General features: G+C 59.3%; 1 protein-coding gene across 2 annotated transcripts; it reads left to right on the top strand.

Annotated features, from left to right (window-relative positions):
* Window positions 1-6,421: 6,421 nt before the first annotated feature.
* On the top strand, window positions 6,422-14,113 carry HS3ST6 (heparan sulfate-glucosamine 3-sulfotransferase 6). Of its 2 annotated transcripts, none has more exons than XM_070779431.1 (2): window positions 6,422-8,398; window positions 13,359-14,113. In XM_070779431.1, exons 1-2 carry the CDS (start codon window positions 8,016-8,018, stop codon window positions 13,972-13,974), a joined length of 999 nt encoding a protein of 332 aa, XP_070635532.1. In that variant the 5' UTR covers window positions 6,422-8,015; the 3' UTR covers window positions 13,975-14,113. The 2 variants fall into 2 exon arrangements, with proteins under 2 accessions (XP_070635532.1, XP_070635531.1); XM_070779430.1 differs by having other exon boundaries at window positions 7,846-8,428.
* The last annotated feature ends 3,738 nt before the right edge of the window (window positions 14,114-17,851 follow it).

Here is a 17,851-nt window from a genome sequence, read left to right as displayed (position 1 = left end):
ACTGCAGGAGGATTCTTTACCATTTGAGGGGGCACCAAATCCTGAGGTTCTGCCTCCCACACATCTTTGTCCACTTCTCTCCCACACAGTAGAGACAGCTCCCAGCTGTCCCCACCAGTGTGGTCTTTGAAAAATAGTCATCAGACCAGGTGACTTCCCTCAGTGGTTCCCTCATGCTCTGCCTGCCAAGGCTCCGCAGAACCCACTCTCTGGCTTGATCCTTGATCCCTGACTCCACAAGTGATAGCACAGTTATTTATTTATCGTAACTGTGTTGTTTATATTACGCACACCATCTGCACCCAAACCCCCTGTGCCTGGGCCTCTAGACCAGGCAGATTCCACCCTAGAATGGTGGAATCTCATTCCCTCCCAGCATCAGGGTCTTTTCCAGTGATGCTGTTTTCATCAGGTGGCTAAAGTATTGGACCTTCAGCTTGGAAAGACTGAGGGCAGGAGGAGAAGGGGGTGACAGAGGACGAGATGGTTGGATGGCATCACCTACTCAATGGACATGAATCTCGACCAAACTCTGGGAGATAGTGAAGGACAGGGAGGCCTGGCGTGCTGCAGTCTACGGGGTCACAAAGAGTCGGACACGACTGAGCAACTGAACAACGACATCTCTTTCCCTACCCCAAAGAGTGAGCCCTGAAAGGGGGCTGCCTGTGGCAGGACCAGATGAATGTGCATAAAACCGCACTGCCTCTGCTTGCTCCCTCTGCGGGGGCCACATAGTCTCAGGATGAATAAACCACACATCTGTGTGAGTGTATCCATGGCCTGGAGGAGGCAGGAACCCCAGGGCCACTTGTCACCCTACCCCTGGCCCTGGGCTCTGCTAGAAGAGCTTAGGGGTAAGACGCACAGGGAAGATGGTTGGTGAGGTTCTGGCAGCAGACAAGAGGGGGGCTGCTGGGAAGGGGGTTACCTGCTGATAATCTCCTTCCGCCCCAGCCCCTCAGCTCCCCCAGCACCTGTCTCTAGGCGTGACTTGTTCCTTGTAAAACGGTGGAGATTATCTGTGTTGCAGCCTCTGGCTTCATGTCTTACCATGTTTCATCTCTAGTCAGGACATTTACAAGCTCCTGTTGGCTTCAAAGGGCTTGGCAGCTGCACTGCTAGAGGCTGGAGCAGAGAGGAGAAGGGCCCATGGGCTCTGCTCCCTGAGATGCCATCTGCCTGCTGCTGGTGGCTTTTTGGTCCCTTAGTCTCGGTCGTTGTGGGGTGTTTTGTGCTCCATCTCTGAGGCCAGAGCCCCTGGGGTGTACCTGGAAGTTGGGGGAGGACAGGGAAGCCAGTGTCAGAGGAAGGACAGTGTTGACCATATGGGGGACAAGGGCGGAGTCACTGTTCTCTGAGGCGGGTGTGGCGGTCAGGCTTGAAGGTCCTGTTGTCCAAGCAGGGAGTCTGCCACTTAGCGGGGTGTCTGGAGGGGAGCAGAGCAGAGTGCAAGGCACATGTTCAAGATGCTCAACCCTGGGGCTCTGGGCTCTGGATCTTCCCAAGCCCCAGTTGAACAAGACTGGCTGAATGCCCGTCTGCCCGTCTGTCTGGCCAACTGTGAGCATGGGGTGTTTCCGCTGGAAGCGCAGGGGATGGGTGTGAGGGGCATGGGCCTCCGTGGGGGGCTGTTCCCTGGCCTTGCTGGCTGTGAGTAGGTCACTGGTGTGCAGGGAGGTTCAAACTTGGGGCTCTCCACATGGGGCAGGGGATGGTGGGCAGGCCTCTGAAGCCCCTCTTGCCTGTGTGTATGTGAGCATGGTCCTGGCCCTTGCAGAGCATGGGCTTCCTGAGCTTGCACTAGCCCCCAGCTCTTGATGGAATGTGTTCAGCCCACGGGGGCCCTCTTCAGGGCACAGACAGACCTGGCCACAAAGCCCCAGTGGCCTAACGTGGGGGTTCCTGGATGACTCGCAGGCTTCCCCAAGGCTCTGAGAAGCCCGGCGTACGGCTGCAAAGATGGAGGAGGTGGAGGGGGGACAGAGGGAGTCCTGTTTCTGTGGGCCCCCCTTTCTCCCCTCTTTAGACTCACCTTGGGTCTAAAGGCTGTTACCAGCCCTCTCCTTTGTAAGGCTGGGACTCCCAGCCTGAGAGGACTGTTATAAATGGAGCTGGGCCAGGCTGGTGGGTGGGAAGCAGTTTGCAAGGCCCACTTATGTGTCCTGGACTTGGAGCCCTGCCCTCTCCTGGGGAAGCAGGGGCCCAGTGGCAAATGGGCCTCTTTCTGCTGCGCCCCCCAGGAAGACCCAAGGGAAAGGGGTGGGGGTGGCTGGAGGCAAGCTGGGGCCATTCCGGCTCGGGACTCGGGTCTGGCTCCTCCTGGCAAACCCCAGGGCCACAGGCAGGCTCGGCGCATTTGTGTGAACACACAGTGTCCCTTCTCCTAGGGATCCTGTTTGCCCTGCAAGCATTTCTGTCCTTCTGTGTCCTCACATTTAGCTGGTCTCTGGGAACAAGATCCTGCTGCTACTGCTGCTGTGTTGCTTCAGTCGTGTCTGACTCTGTGACCCCATGGACTGTAGCCCATCAGGCTCCTCTGTCCATGGGATTCTCCAGGCAAGAATACTGGAGTGGGTTGCCATTTTCTACTCCAGGGCATATTCCCGACCAGGGATGGAACACGCATCTTCTGCATTGGTAGGAGGGCTCTTTACCACTAGTGCCACCTGGGACACCCTGGGACTAGGGAGGCCCTTCCTCTCCAGCCTGGTCCCCAGGAGGACAAATTAAGAAGTACTTAGGGCTCCCAGGGTGGGAGTACCTTCAGGGCTCCCCTTCTTGTGCCAGAGTCACTGTCACATGCCCACTGCCTCCGTATCATAAAGAGCTTAAAAGCCAGGCACCCAGAGAGGTGGGGGCTGGTGTCATCTCCGCCTTATAAAGTACGAGAGTGAAGCTCAGAGAGGCTGGCTACCTGCCCAGGTCACACGCTGGGAGGGGCAGAGCTGGGCTTGAGCCCGCCATCATCGCCGAGAAGCCTTGCTGCCGGCTTTGTGCTGTGCTGTGCGCCCCACTCCCCAGGGCTTCCTGGCCCTCGCTCCCTACCAGACTGAGCTGGGCTCTGGGGGTGGGTGGGGTAGGTGGGGAGACGTCTCTCAGGGGCGCCTCCCCGGGAAGGAAACCGCATCCTCTATATGCTCGGGCAGACCCGGCATCTGAAATGGAAAAACCCCACACAAATCAAGGACAGCTGGGCCCACCCTCAGCCTCAGCCCCCTCCCCTCGGCTCCCCTTGCAGACTGAGGAATCCCAGAGGGCTGCAGGGCAGTGGGTCTGGGGGGTGAGGGTGTGGTTCTCAGGGAGGAAGTTTCTGGAAGCCCCGCATGTGTGAAATCTCCCCCAGCTGTGCCCCACGGAGGGAGGGACTGAACGGTGTTATTAATCATTTTCCAGAGCAGAGCTGCACACCCTGCAATGCTGCCCCTGGGGGCCTGGGCTGGGGAGGGGACAGCCTGGGAAGGAGAGGAGCATGGGGGCGGGGCTCCACACCTAGACTGTCTCAGACATACATGCAGAGTCAGTCACTCAGCCACTCAACAAGGTTCATGAGCACTCACCATGCTTAGGCATGGAGCCACAGAAGGGATCAAGACTGACTCCATCCCTGGCCTTGCAGAGAGCATGGGTAGGTGGAGGAGGTAGATGGAGATCAAAATCGCCCACAGGGAAATCATTACCGTCTGCGAAGGAGATGCAGACACAACTGGGATAGCTGGCTCATAGACCTGTGAGGCCAGGCTGGTCTGTCTATCCACCACGACCTTGCTCCCTGGACTCTCTCCCTGGGGTCACCCGCTCTGGCCCTCCCCCAGGGATGCTGTGTACTTGACCCAGCTCCGTCCACCTCCTCTTCCACATTCTCCCTGCTCAGGCCCTTCTGCCATATTAGATCCAACTTCTCTGCATGTCTGATGGCTGGCCAGGGAGGGTGAGCAGATGGACTTTTGCCTGGCCCCTGACTGGGCAGGGGACCCAGACGAGGTGAAACGGGAATTGAAATTGGGCCATGTGGAGCACTCAAAGCTAAAGGGCTCCTGGGAAGATCAGACTGGACAGAAAGGCCTGGTTGACACCTGTTTTTTCTGGACAGGAAGTGTGACCAGACAGGGCAGGAGTTAAGCCACTCTCTCAGGGCACAGGGACAGCCACTCGCCCTGAGTCCCCATGGCCTACTCTCTTCTGGGGCCCCAAAGTGACTTTTCACCATGTGGCTGAAAGGGGGTGATCCACCCTCCCTAGGTCACACAGCCAGTGGTGAGTTGGGGCTGGACTCTGATGGCAAGGCAGGGTGGAGGGGCCACTCAGACATCCTGGGGAGGAGGGAAGGCAGCAGCCCTGAGGTTGAGAAGTACAGAGACATAGATGCTGAAACTTCCATATTTAACCTTCAAAAGGACTCTTCAGGGAGTTCCCTGGTGGTCCAGTGGTTAGGACCCGGCACTTCCACTGTCCTTGGCTCAATCCCTGGTGGGGGAACTAAGACCCCACAAGCTTCATGTAGTTAAAAAAAAAAATGAAAGAGGACTCTTCATAAAGGGATAAATAGTTACCATTTGACCGGGCAATTTCACTCCTAGGTATATACCCAACATAAACGAAACTTATGCTCACATGAGATTTTGTAAATAAACGTTCACAGCAGCATGATTCTCAGTAACCAAAAGGTGGGAAAAAGCGCAACTGATGAATAGATAAGCAGAACGTGGTCCAGCCACACAGAGTATTATGCAGCCATGAAAAGAGCGAAGCACTGACACACCACAGTATAAACGACCCTTGAACACACTATGCTGAGTGAAAGAAGCCAGCTGCAGAAGGTCATATAATGTATGATCCCACATATATGATACGTGGAGAAGAGGCAGATTCAGAGACAAAAAATAGATAGTGGTGGCCAGGGGCTGAGCGAGGGGAGAATTGATGCTTTTGAACTGTGGTGTTGGAGAAGACTCTTGAGTCCCTTGGACTGCAAGGAGATTCAACCAGTCCATCCTAAAGGAAATCAGTTCTGAATATTCATTGCCAGGACTGATGCTGAAGCTGAAACTCCAATATGGCCACCTGATGTGAAGAACTGACTCATTGGAAAAGACCCTGATGCTGGGGAAGATTGAAGGCAGGAGAAGGGGATGACAGAGGATGAGATGGTTGGATGGCATCACTGACTCAATGGACGTGAGTCTAAGCAAGCTCTGGGAGTTGGTGATGGACACAGAAGCCTGGTGTGCTGCAGTACATGGGGTCGCAAAGAATCAGACACGACTGAGTGACTGAACTGAAATGAGCTGCTAACAGGTATGGGATTTCTTTCTGGAGTGATTAATATGTTCTGGAATTCATTGTGGTGATGGTTGTACAACACTGTGAATATGCTGAAAACTGTTGAATTTGAGAATGGTGGCCGAATTAGATGGCCGAATTGCATGGTACGGGAATTGTGTTTCAATGAAGCTCTTCTTTCAGAGTCAGGATGGAGTTTTCCACTTTAGGGACCAGAGGTCTGGGCTGGCACGAGCCTGAGGACAAGCTCTAGAGGAGGAGGAGGCTGGGACCCACTCCCCCGGGACGGCCTTGGCTCTACACGTTCTCTGCCTCCCCACCCGGCTCCCATCACTGTGCTCTCTGAGGCTGAGCCTTCCCCTGGCCGACTGTGATGCTGTCCTGCCGCTTGCCTCACCATTATCTCTAGAAATCCTTCCTCAGCCTCTCCCTCCACTCCCATCCTTCCACTGGCTGGTCTTTATTGAGTGCCTGTCGGGTACCAGGCTCCATGAGGTGCTGGGGATACACTGGTGAACAAACATCCCAAGGCTGCCATCCTGGATGTCCCCAGATCTGCACCTACCCCTCACCTGAGAGGGCTTCCCTGATGGCTCAGATGGTAAAGAATCCGCCTAAAATGCAGGAGACCCGAGTTCGATCCCTGGGTTGGCAAATCCCCCGGAGAAGGGAATAACTATCCACCCTGAATATTCATTGGAACGACTGATGCTGAAGCTGAAGTTTCAATACTTTGGCCACCTAGGATGTGAAGAGCTGACTCATTGGAAAAGTCCTTGATGCTGGGCAAGATTGAGGGCAAGAAGAGAAGGAGATGACAGAGGATGAGATGGTTGGATGGCATCACCAACTTGATGGATGTGAGTTTGAGTAAACTCCAGGAGATAGAGAAGGACAGGGAACCCTGGTGTGCTGTAGTCCATGGGGTCACAGAGAGTCGGACATGACTTAGTGACTGAACAATGACAACTCACCTGGGAGCCAGGTGGTGGGTGGAGATAGGGGATCAGCTGCCAAACACTGAGCAGACTCTTGTCCCTGGACATCACTCCCCCACCTGCAGTGTGTTCAGGGTCCTGCTGTTCTTGGTGAATTCTTCCTGAAAAGTCTCCAAACAGGTATGTGTGTGTGTGTGTGTGTGTGTAGGCCGGGGTCTAAGGGAAAGGCATTCCCAGGAGGGAGTACAGCCAGTGCCTAGCCAATGCTGGTGCTGGGGCAGGGAGACAGAGGGGCCACCAGGGTTTAAAGCTGGAGTTCGGAGCCCTGAGAAGTGGTTGCTGAGGTTGTGGGTGGGTGCTGCAGGTGGAGCGGGCGGCTCTAACGAGAGCCAGACTGTCTGGAACAAATCCTGTTTTAAGCTAGACCAGAAGAAGAACTTCCTGTGACCCTGCGTGTGCTGGCATGCACCTGAGATGGTGCTTTGCCAACACTCCACCCACGGGGCTCCTGCCTGAGTCTTGCCTTGACAAGCAGGTGCAGGTATGGCATCTGGGAACTGGGCTGGGGCCCTGGTCAGTGGTTTTCACCCCTTGGCTCTGCAGGTGGGTCGTGGAGGCCCCTGCCCTGTGGGAAGTGCTCCAGGGTGCTCTTAGGTCTGGATACCATTAGGCCCAGGAGCGGCCCGTTAACCAGCAGAAGCTGGGGCATTGGTCTCTGGGCACTGACTGGGGGAAGCCTGGCCTCTTCGAGGAGTTCAGGCCCACCTGCCCCAGCCCCGAGGCCAGGAAGGCTGGGGAACAGGCAAAGGGAGGACATGGGTTCCATTCTGTCTGTCCCTGGGGCTGGCTCGCCCTCTCCTGGCTGGCCTTCATTGTGCTGTGCTAGGGGCTTAGTGAGCCTGGGGGATCAGAAAAGTCCCTGAGTGTCCAGTGCCCAGCAGGTCTCTACTGGGATGGGCCCTGAGTCTCCCTGCCCCTCAGAGGAAGCTCTCTCAAAGGACACCTTCTCCTTCTGGTTTCCCCAGCACAGGTAGGTCTCCTGAATCCTCCACATCTCCAATACAGCCGCTTCACCAGCGTCAGAGATGGGTCACTGACATCCCAGGGGGACACCGGGGGACTAGGCTGCACATACAGACAGGTGGAAAGGCTCAGGAGACAGGTCTGAATTTCACTGGGCCTGTTTCCCCTGAGCATGTCTCCCAGACTTTAAAATGGTAATCAACTTGGCTAGTCGTCTCCAACGGCCCTGTCCGTGCGTGACCCTGGCGTAGGGCAATAGCAAACCGATTGTCAGTAGGGTGAGCCCGGTTCCCGCCGCAGACTTCCCACTTTTCCAGAGCCCCTCTGAGCATCAGGCCCGGAACCGCGAGCCACCTTGACCCACTTTCTCCGCCCGCGCACCTGCCGCGCCGCTCCGCGCGGCGATCGGCCCTCTAGGAGCGGGTCCTTTGGACAGCAGCGCAGTCCTGTCACCGTCCTGCGGTCGCCGCCGCCGCATCCCGAGAGGGCTGGGGCCTGGGGTCTCCGAGAGGGCGTGTCAGGCTAGTCTCTGAGGCTCCGAGTCGCGCCCGTGGGTGCCGGCGCGTCCAGGGAAGAGCAGTGGTCTAGGCGGGGCGGGGCCTTTGGGCGGGGCGGGGCCTCCCGCCCTCGCCCTGGTCCCGCCCCGCTCGCAGAAGACCCGGCAGTGGGGCGCAGAGCAGAAGTCGGGTGCCGGCCGGCTGCGCGCGGCACCGGCGGGGATGTTCGCCCTCCTGCAGCCCGCGCTCGCAGGCCTGGGCGCGGTGCGGCCCCATGGCAGGTAGCGGCGGCCTGGCCGGCGGGGCCGGGGGCAGCCAGGGCACCGCGGGAGGGCCCGGGACCGCGCTTCGGGCGTCCCGTGCGCCTTTGCTGTTCGCCGCGCTGGTTCTCGGCGCCTACTGCCTCTGCGCCCTCCCTGGACGCTGCCCGCCGGCCGGCCGAGTCCCCGCGCCGGCCCCTGCGCGCGCCGAGCCGCCCCGAGCATCCCGCAGCCCCAGGGAGCCCGGTCTGCCCGTGGCCAGTGGCTCGGGCCGGCGGCGCTTCCCGCAAGCCCTCATCGTGGGCGTGAAGAAGGGCGGCACGCGCGCCCTGCTGGAGTTCCTGCGGCTGCACCCCGACATCCGCGCGCTCGGCTCGGAGCCCCACTTCTTCGACAGGTGCTACGAGCGCGGCCTCGCCTGGTACCGGTGAGCGCCCGGGCCCGTCGGCCCCATCGGTTTCCTGGCGGGTGCCTTCGGGAAACGGCGTGGTGCGCTCCAGGGGCCTCGCTGGGGAAGCGGCGGGGCAAGGACTCAGGGTATCTTCTGGGGCTGAGACCAACCTGCGTGCGGGTTGAGATTTGACTTCCTGCAGCGGATTTTATGGAAAAGAAGATGGGTGGCCGTCGGCTCCCAGAAACTTTGAAAACTCCGGGGAAAGCCTTGGCTAGGGGGCTAGAGTGTGATTCCGGCTGAGAAGTAGTTTCGAGCCACTGGAGTCTGAGGCGCTTTGGAAATGCTTCGTGCTCAGTCGCGCCTCTCTGCCGCATCTCTCCGGGAAGGAAAGCCTGTCTAAACTCTGGTCAATTACCTTATGGAAGGGCCTCCCGGTTCCTTGCAGCCTCCTAGAAGTATCTATCACCCCATTCCCACCCCAAGATCCCTGATCCTGGAAAGAGAAATCCTTCTCCGCAGTCCTGGGGGTCTGGAGAAAGTCTGGTCTTTACAAAAGAGGAGGGTGCCTTTGAGTCAGTGTCCAGGGATGGGAACTGGGACCCCAACTTCATGTCATGGGGCTCTGTAGCTGCCCTCATTCCCACCCGGTATGACCTTTGGGGGTTGGAGGAATGAGGGGGGCACCAGCCCCCGCTGAAGTAGCCTGTCCTGGTGGCTGATCAAACACCGGCCCCTCCCTGCGGAGGTTCACAGGGAAGAGTGAACTTGAGGCCCTGCCTGCTGCCTCTGTCGGTCAGGCACAAGTCTGCCTCGGTGTCTTATACTTTCCTTCGGGTAAATGAGAGCTTACAGATGGAGAGTGAGTCACCCCACTCCCTGTGGCACCCACCTCATCCCCAAGCCCAGGCCTAGCCCCTAAGGGACAGCGAGGACCCTGCCCACAGTCACCTGGTGAACAAGCGGAGAGTGGGGGGTGGCAGGACCCAGACTCTTGACCTACATGTTTACCAGGCTTTCTGCACCCAGACTCCACCCGGCCTCCATCTCCTTTTTATCTTTGCTTTTTGCATCAGAATCACTTAAGGATTTGCAGGGTTCCTACTGAGAACTGGGGGTCTGGTTCCTGAACTCTGAAGGACGGCTGCCTTTAGGGGTCTGGGAAGTTGTGTGGTGATGGGGGAGGTGGGTCCATCCTTGCACCCAAGTGTCTGAATCCCTGCATTCCCGATGCTTATGGAGAGACCACTGTCCGCTCTGACAGTGCTCCAGCATCCCAGAGCATCCTTCATTTACCACTTCTGTGCACAGGAGGAAGAGGGGGAGGGGAGGGAGAAGGGGGAGGGGAAGGTGGGGAAGGAAACACTGGTAACCAAAGTGCAAACCTCAGAGCTTGGCCCTGATTGGCTAATGAGGGAGGGGCTGCAGGGGCATCTAGAGCTGGGTTCTCAAAGAGCTGGGGGTCTTGAGACCCCCATCCAGACGGGCCCTCCCTGGGCACACACTCCAGCTTTGGGGGACTGGTCTGGGGAGCCTAAGGGACCTGAGAGGAAGCCAGCTGGACCCAGATTCCGGGTCAGGTCTTCAGCCTTGGGGAGGGGTTCTTGGGCCCCTGGCATCCCTGAGGCCCGAGATGAGGGGGGTGGGGGTTCTGGTCTGTTTAAGTGGTGGAGGAGGAGTCCTTCCTCCACCCAGCCCCTGTAGGGGGAAGGGGCACCGTCCCTCCTGCCCCTCTAATCCGGAGCTGTCCCTTGGGGCTGGCTAGCGCTGACCTCTCACTGCTGGTGCAGGCCTGAGCTTCTGGAGGGCATGTGTCCACGTGCCCTCCAAGGGAGGTGCCGACACATGCACAGCTGGGCTTCGTGTTGCTCACAGACACCTGTGTCCCTGAACCTGACTGTCCTTCCAGCCAGCCGTGTGCATGCAGTGAGCCTCTGAAATTCCACCCCTGCCTCAGTCTCCCTAGCTGCAAAGAGGATGCCCAACCCCTGGTCAGGTCTGCTCTCAGGACCCTGGACCCAGCCTCCAGGGCTCTTTCTGGGTGGTGGTTTGGAGCAGTGAGCAGAGGAGTGGCTAGTACCCCAGTTGAGTTCTGGGGACACCAGTTCCTCCTGGGCTGTGACCAGGTGGTGTCTCGGGCCCTTCCCTTGGCCTTGGCAGGCATCCTGGGCTGCTCAAAGCTGACCTTGGCCAAACCAGTCCCCCTCCCTGGGCCTCATCTCCTCCCTCAGGTTCTTGAGGGTCCTCCTCCTTGGGGACTGGGGCCCTCAAGTGTCTCACACAGCACTCGTTCATCCATTTGCTGACTCACCGATCACCTTCTGTCTGGCAGAGGCTGGGGCCATGCAAACACCCCAAAATCTCGGTTCAGCAGGAGTGCCCTGTCTGGGGGCAAGTGGGGGCTGTACTCTGACTGTGGCATTTTGGAAAAACAGACAGACCAGGAGGGGTGCAGGTCTGGGAACCCCCTTGGCTCCTGGCACTGTCCTGTTTCACATGGGAACCCTAGCTGGTTCCTGATGAGTCCCAGGGCCCGCGGGATGGGGCCCAGGCGAGGTGTGAGACACAGAGGAGGGGCGCCGAGGTGGAGGGAGGCTGAGACAGAGAGGGGTCCGGGGCAGAGGGGGAGCTGAGAGGGGTATGGACGGCCCCCCAAGGCGGAGGGGCGTCCTGAGGCAGAGACAGAGGGGAGGAGTCACACAGGCTGGATGGAAGCCGCAGGGAAATGCAGACCAGATGATCAGGGAGCGCGTGTCCTCAGAGCAGCCCGTCAGATGTTGGCCGTGGGGGGTCAGAGTCCTGCCCCTCTCATCCTCTCCCCCTTCTCTCCCGCCCCCGAGAAGTCCCCATCCCCACCTTCCTTCCTGCCTGCCTGCCTGGGTGACAGGCTTCTGAGGCCCGTGGAGGGGGGCAAGTCATTGATCCCAAAGATCTTAGCTCTCCAAGCTGCTGTGTGGCAAGCGTGGGCACCCCATCCCATCCCATTCCCCTTCCACAGTGGGGCACCTCCCCCTTCCTTGGAGAGAAAGCAACAATGGGCGCTAAGGCCCCTCGCAGTCTCCCCGGCTTCCTTGCAGCCCCTCACCCCAGGTGTGAGGGGATGGGGCTGCTCAGAATCGGGGTGGCCTGTCTGGGGAACAAGAGAGGGTGCTCCTGGGGTCACTGGGCACCTGGGTAGGAAGCGGATGGAAAGGGGTTTCAGTCGGTGAGGAGGGTCCTGAAGCGGTCAGGGCTGGTTCCCTCCCTGCGGGGGGCGCTGACTTCTGCTGCTGTCTGTGGGCACTGGCTTCTGTCTGTGAGTCTCAGCGTCGAGGTCCAGTGTGGAGAACACCCCTCCTTCTGGCCTCCCTCTTGTGGGAAGGGGGGTTCCCTGAGCTGGCCACCCCAGGCTGCAGCCCTGGACTCGGCCCTGGGCCTTGTCCCCACTCCCAGTCTCTTTGAACTCACCCTGCAGTCCCCACCTGCATTCCGGGCTGACACCGCCTCCCAACAGCTGCAACGCAGGGGGGGGGTGGGGGCCCATGCCCTCCCTAGCACTTCCTGCTCGTCTCCGAACCTCAGTGTGCCTGTCTATAGATGGGGCAGTGACTGGTGTGAAAGGAGTCCCAGCTCACTCCTGGGACGTGGGGGAGCAGAACTGTCCCCCATAACTTCTGTAGACTGGCTCTGCCCAGGGCTTTATTTCAAGGGATGGGGGCAGCTCCCATAGCTGGCCAACCACGCTGCCTACCCTACTCCCCAGAGCCAAATGGGGGTGTCGGGGGAGTGGCAGGACCCCCGGGACTCCCACGTGCACGTTCTCTGGTCCTGACATCAGCATCCTCCAAGCTGGTACCCCAACTCGTGTGTCTGTCCACCCAGCAGAGCAGAAGAGGAGCCTGCCTCCCCGGAGCTGAGTCTGGGGGTCACTAGGCTGGTTGAGACCTCAGTTCTGTCCTGTCTGTCACCCTCCTGGGGGGAGCCAGTCCTAGGGGCTGTCCACGGGGGCGGGGCAGCTCTGTCAGAAGCGGGCAGAGACCCCCCACCTCTGGAGCGCAGGTCCCAGCCTCTGCCTCTGTTGACCTAGTTCCCTACCCTCCCTCGGAGCTGTTTGCTCAGCTGGCCTCACCGCTGCACCCTGCCCCACCCGACCCAGCTCTACCTGGTTGGCAGGGTGGCCTCGGGACGTTGCCAAGGTGGGGTGCTAGGAGGGGCTTCACCCGCTCTGGGATAGGATCAGTGCCCCCCAGCCCTGGGCCAGAGAGAGGGGACTGCTGAGAAGGCTGCATGCAGGCCCTGCGCTCTGGGTTCCCAGAGGGGTCTGGGCAGCCCTGGCGGCTGAGATGGGTCCTCAGGCCGCCTCACTAACTTCTGCAGTGTCCTAGGCTGGGCTGTGGCTTTCAACTTTCTGGGACATGGGGAGCAGGTTGGGGAGAATTAGCAGGGCTGCCTTCAGAGGTGGGGAGGGGCGATGGGGGGGAGTGACAGAGAGGAAGGCGGGACGCCCTTTGCTGGGGACACTGGTCAATAACTAATGACCTAATTCAGGGGACGCCATGAGCCACTTAATGAGAGTGTGACCAGGGTAATTACAGTGCAGGGGCCTACGGGGGTTGGGGGGACAAGTGGAGCCTTGTGGGCGGTAGGCCTGGGGCCCCTGGCCTCATGAGCACCGGGTCTGGGGTGAGAGGCACCCGTGTCAGGGTTGGGGTGCAGCTGAGCCCTGTGGGGGTGTGAGCAGCCTTGCAGGATGGGCCCCACTTCCAGCCTGCCCCAAGGCTGAGCACCCTCATGGTCCACACCCCAGGCTGCCCACGCAGGCACTTTGGATGGGTGGGCCTGGCTGGGTGGGCAAAGGGGAGGCTCAGCTACCTTGTAGGTTTGGGGCTTCCCTGGCGGGGGAGGTTAGTACTGGCCCTGGGTCAGATCTAGTGTGGGAGGAGGGCCAGCACCCACTCACGCCCCCTCTCCACACTCCGTCCCGCAGGAGCCTGATGCCCCGCACCCTGGACGGGCAGATCACCCTGGAGAAGACCCCCAGCTACTTCGTGACACGGGAGGCCCCACGCCGCATCCACAGCATGTCCCCGGCCACAAAGCTGATCGTGGTCGTGCGGAACCCCGTGACCCGGGCCATCTCCGACTACGCGCAGACCCTCTCCAAGACCCCGGGCCTGCCCAGCTTTGGCGCCCTGGCCTTCCGCCGTGGCCTGGGCCCCGTGGACACGGCCTGGAGCGCCGTGCGCATCGGCCTGTACGCGCAGCACCTGGACAACTGGCTGCGCTACTTCCCGCTGTCCCGCTTCCTCTTCGTCAGCGGCGAGCGCCTGGTCAGCGACCCCGCCGGAGAGCTGGGCCGTGTGCAGGACTTCCTGGGCCTCAAGCGGGTCGTCACGGACAAGCACTTCTACTTCAATGCCACCAAGGGCTTCCCCTGCCTTAAGAAGGCGCAGGGCAGCGGCCGGCCTCGCTGCCTGGGCAAGTCCAAGGGCCGGCCCCACCCACGCGTGCCCGAGTCCGTGGTCCAGCGCCTGCAGGCCTTCTACCGGCCCTTCAACCGCAAGTTCTACCAGATGACCGGCCAGGACTTCGGCTGGGACTGATGGGGCCAGGGCCCACACCCTGTCTGGGAAAGCTCAGTGATCTTAATTTATGCCCATCACCCGGCCAGAGCAGACTCTGGGCACACGCTGGGCAGAGAAAAATATTTACAAAATAAAGTTGGCATCTGTGTTCTTCTAGGAGCCCTTGAGGGTTGGAGGGTGGGGCTGGAGGTGCCACCTCCTGGAGGTAGAAGTGGAAAGTGAAAGTTGCTCAATCGTGTCTGACTCTTTGGGACCCCATAGACTGTAGCCCATCAGGCTCCTCTGTCCATAGGCTTCTCCAGGCAAGAATATTTGAGTGAGTTGCCATTCCCTTCTCCAGGGGATCTTCCCGACCCAGGGGTTGAACCTGGGTTTCCTGCATTGCAAGCAGATTCTTGACCATCTGAGTCACCAGGTCAGACCCTCTGGGGTTGGGGATAATCATGACCGGGGACCATTCATACCAGGAGTTGACAGAAACTCGATCCTTATCCATCCCTTCAGGTGGGCGGTGAGCTTGGCTTCTTGTCACAAGTGAGCAACTTAGGCTCAGAGAGGTTAGGGGCCCGCTCGGTGACACACAGCTCCGCCCTCGTGACTCTGGAGACCACCCTCGGGCTCTCTTCTCAGCCCTGGGAGGCCGAGCTGGGCCGTCCCTGTTCCAGGTGGGGAAGTGGAGGCCCCAGCTTGCCCACCTGAGATGAGTCTGTGCGGCTCTCCAGGATGCACCCGCGATCCCAGCTTACTCTGTGTCCCTATGCCCAGTGGACACCTGTTCCTGGAAACCTGGTGGACTCTCCAGACAGCGGGTGTGGGGGACTCCTGTGTGCAGAGTGGTTCTTCTGACAGCCTCCAGGCAGCTCCCTGCACAGCCCTGCATCACCCCCTAGGCTCTGACCATCACAGGCCCCGCCCACCAGATTCTGCAGGCCACGCCCACTCCCCCGGCCCTCTGGGCCCCACTTTTGGGGTGTTTATCCAACTTCCTTCCCTGAGGATGGGCAAGCAAGAATGCCCAGCTGCAGCCCAGCTGCCAGCTCGGCTCTTAACCAGGCTAGGCCAGACTGGGGCAGGCTGGGGTCCCTACTCCGTCTGTCTTCCCCTAGAAACCCAGGGCCCCCTCCGTAATGATTGTCACCTGCCTCTGGGCATAGTGCTGTCCGTCAGGTGCCCACCAGCTGTCCTAACTATGATCTCCAGGGCCCCTTAGGCCCAGGCCTGGGCATACCCTGGCCCAGTCCTTGGGTCCGTGTCAGATGGCCAGGCTGGGCCGGGGCTAGTGGAAACACGGTGGCAGATTTGGGTGGGTGTGGACGTGCCCACAGCCCCCTCCCCCAAGACTCAGACTCCTGATCTGGGTGTGGGGGAGGGCTGGCTTGTCACAATGATGAGGAGGGGTGACACCCTGCTCTGGAATCCTGCTGGGTGGTGAGCACCCGCCTTGGCAGCTCTGCCCCACTCCCCAGTCGTCCAGTTAGGGCCGGCATGGGGCAGGAGGGGAGGCCGTCGGCCCTGCGGCCAGCCTGGACCTTGCATGTTTCTTCTTCTCCTGGGACCTACCCTTGTGCAGACTTTCGCCACCTCCTGAGTGGACGGCTCCGGGGGCACCTCTTCTGTTTTCCTGCAATGAGCACTCTGCACACACGGCAGCCAGAAGGGCATCTTCAGAGTAACCCAGATGCTATTATTTAAAATCCTCCAATCTTCTCCCCACCTTCTTGCTTCTAGAATGAAGACCAGATGCCTGACTGAACCTCTTAAGGCCCTCCAAGGCGCGTCCCTCTGCCTGGTCTCTGTCCTTCACTAGCTAGCCTCCAGGCTTCTCCCCATCGGCTCCTCCCACTCGCCAGGACCTTGCCTGCCTCAGAGCCTTTGCATGTGCTGTTCCCCCTGCTGGGGATGCTGTTTCCTGAAGAAGGTGTCAACTGAGAGGGAGGCAGCTGTAGGCCCCGCAGCTGAACTCTCAGCTGGCTCATTTCTCCTGAGAGGTGCTTAAAGTTCCTTTCACGAGCCTGCCATGTGACCGCCTTCTCCTTCCCGAAGCCTCCTGGATGTAGAGCTGATGGGGGCCCTAGTTTGTCTGGTCTGGGGGCCAGGCCCCACTCAGAAGGCAGTCTGGGAGCAGTGAGGAGAAAGGTGGACAGCGTTGCTCTGCTCAACCTGCTGCCCGTGGAGACCAGGCTGAAGGGCCAGCGCCCGGTGCCCGGTGCCCAGCTGGGCTTCAGAAGGCCTTGAGGGCAGCCGTAGGGGTCCTCCTGGCTGTGCATGGGGGTGGGGCTCCACGGGAGAGCCACCGGCCTTTAATTAAAGCCCCTAAATTGCTTCCCCAGCTGTTCAGTGGGTTTTCCATGTTGGAATGTTCCAGATGGAGTGAGCAATGCTGATTCAATTACCCTCTTCCTGTTCCTCCCAGTGGAGAAGGAGATGGGGGTGGGGTGGGGCTGGGGGCTCTTCAAAGCCCTGGGTGTCCGGGAGGGGCTTGGAGCCGTCTGGGGAGGTGGCTGCTTCAAACTTGGGGGTGCTTTTCCCCAAGTACTTCTAGCCATGGTTGGTACTGGTTCCAGTGGGGTGAGGACAGCATTCTCCACTCTGAGCCTTATAGGCACTGGAGACCCCGAGCAGACCCTGAGGGCCTGAATGGCTCCTGTATCAGGCTGGAGACCCAGATCCAGCCTTCCCATTGACCCCAAAATCCTTTTCTGTCATGCATCCTAATTCTAGATGGGGGGAGGAGCCCCTCAGTCCTGGCAACTTTTTTTTTTAATATTTATTTATTTGGCTGCATTGGCTCTTTAGTTGTGGTGTGTGAACTCTTAGTTGGGGCATGTGGGATCTAGTTCCCCGACCAGGGAACGAACCCGGGCCCCCTGCCTTGGGCACACGGAGTCTTAACCACTGAACCACCAGGGAGGTTCTAAGTGCTGGCAGCTTGACTTTCATCCTCTTGCCATCCATGGGGTCCCTTGTGCTCCTCCCCGGGGCTCTCTGGCTCTGAAGTTGCTTTCTCTCTTTCCTGCGTGTCTACATTATGCTCCCTGAGGAGAGGGACCACCTTCCAAAGTAACAGGAGAAGCACAGGGGTGGGGGCGGCAGGTGGCTCGGGTGGGAGGCAGACGGGAGGTCAGGAGAAGGAGGGCTGGGTAAGGAAGCTGTGCCTGTGGAACAAGCCCTCCGTGGGTACAGAAGAGTGGAGAACAAGTGTGCAAATAAAACTTTGTACACCAGTGTTCGTGGCTGCTCTCTTCTCAAGAGCCAAAGGATAGAATCAACTCGTGTCCACTGAGTGAAAGAATAAACAAACCATGGTCCATCCATAAGATGGAATACTATTTCACCATAAAATGACAAAGTAGTGACAAACCAACAACATTAGCACACTTGGAAAAACCTCAGTGAAGGAAGACAGTCACAAAGCGTCACGTATCTTATGATTGCAGGCATAGAAAGTTTCCAGAAGAGCAAGTCCATACACAGAGACAGGAAACAGATCAATGGTTTCTAGGGGCTCAGAGACTGGGGCGGGGCCTGGGGGTGAGCACTTAATGGGCGTGGTGGTGGCTGCACAACCCTGGCTCTGCTGTCGGGGAGGTGCCCTGTCCCCAGCCATGTGTCCCCTACCTGCGCCCCCAGCCCTCAGCTGAGATGGGGCCCTCCGCAGGTCTCTCTTCTCGAGCTGCTTGGTCCCCGAATGCTCAGCCCAGCTCTGCATTCCCAGGAGTCGCCTGGCCAGCCTAGGTTCCTCTCCCTGCCCCTTGGGCAGCAAGCTGTGGTGGGTGAGGGACTCACCTGCCTGTCTCCTGTCTCTCAGCTACACTGTCTGGTGCTGCCTGCCATCCAATGTCTGAAAAGCATGATTTTGCAGGGTTTTGTCCTGTTTTTCAGTTGTTTCAGGCAG

Source organism: Bos indicus, chromosome 25, assembly GCF_029378745.1.
Source record: "Bos indicus isolate NIAB-ARS_2022 breed Sahiwal x Tharparkar chromosome 25, NIAB-ARS_B.indTharparkar_mat_pri_1.0, whole genome shotgun sequence".
NCBI lineage: Eukaryota > Metazoa > Chordata > Mammalia > Artiodactyla > Bovidae > Bos > Bos indicus.
Note: the sequence above shows the minus strand (reverse complement) of the source record. Positions and strands in the feature narration are given on the sequence as shown.

What these genes read in the sequence shown, in the direction of transcription:
- HS3ST6 (XM_070779430.1), top strand. Translation starts at nt 8,016, where the DNA reads ATGGCAGGTAGCGGCGGCCTGGCCGGCGGGGCCGGGGGCAGCCAGGGC. An exon ending in CGCGGCCTCGCCTGGTACCG is followed by an intron (nt 8,429 to 13,358) that starts GTGAGCGCCCGG and finishes TCCGTCCCGCAG; the next exon opens with GAGCCTGATGCCCCGCACCC.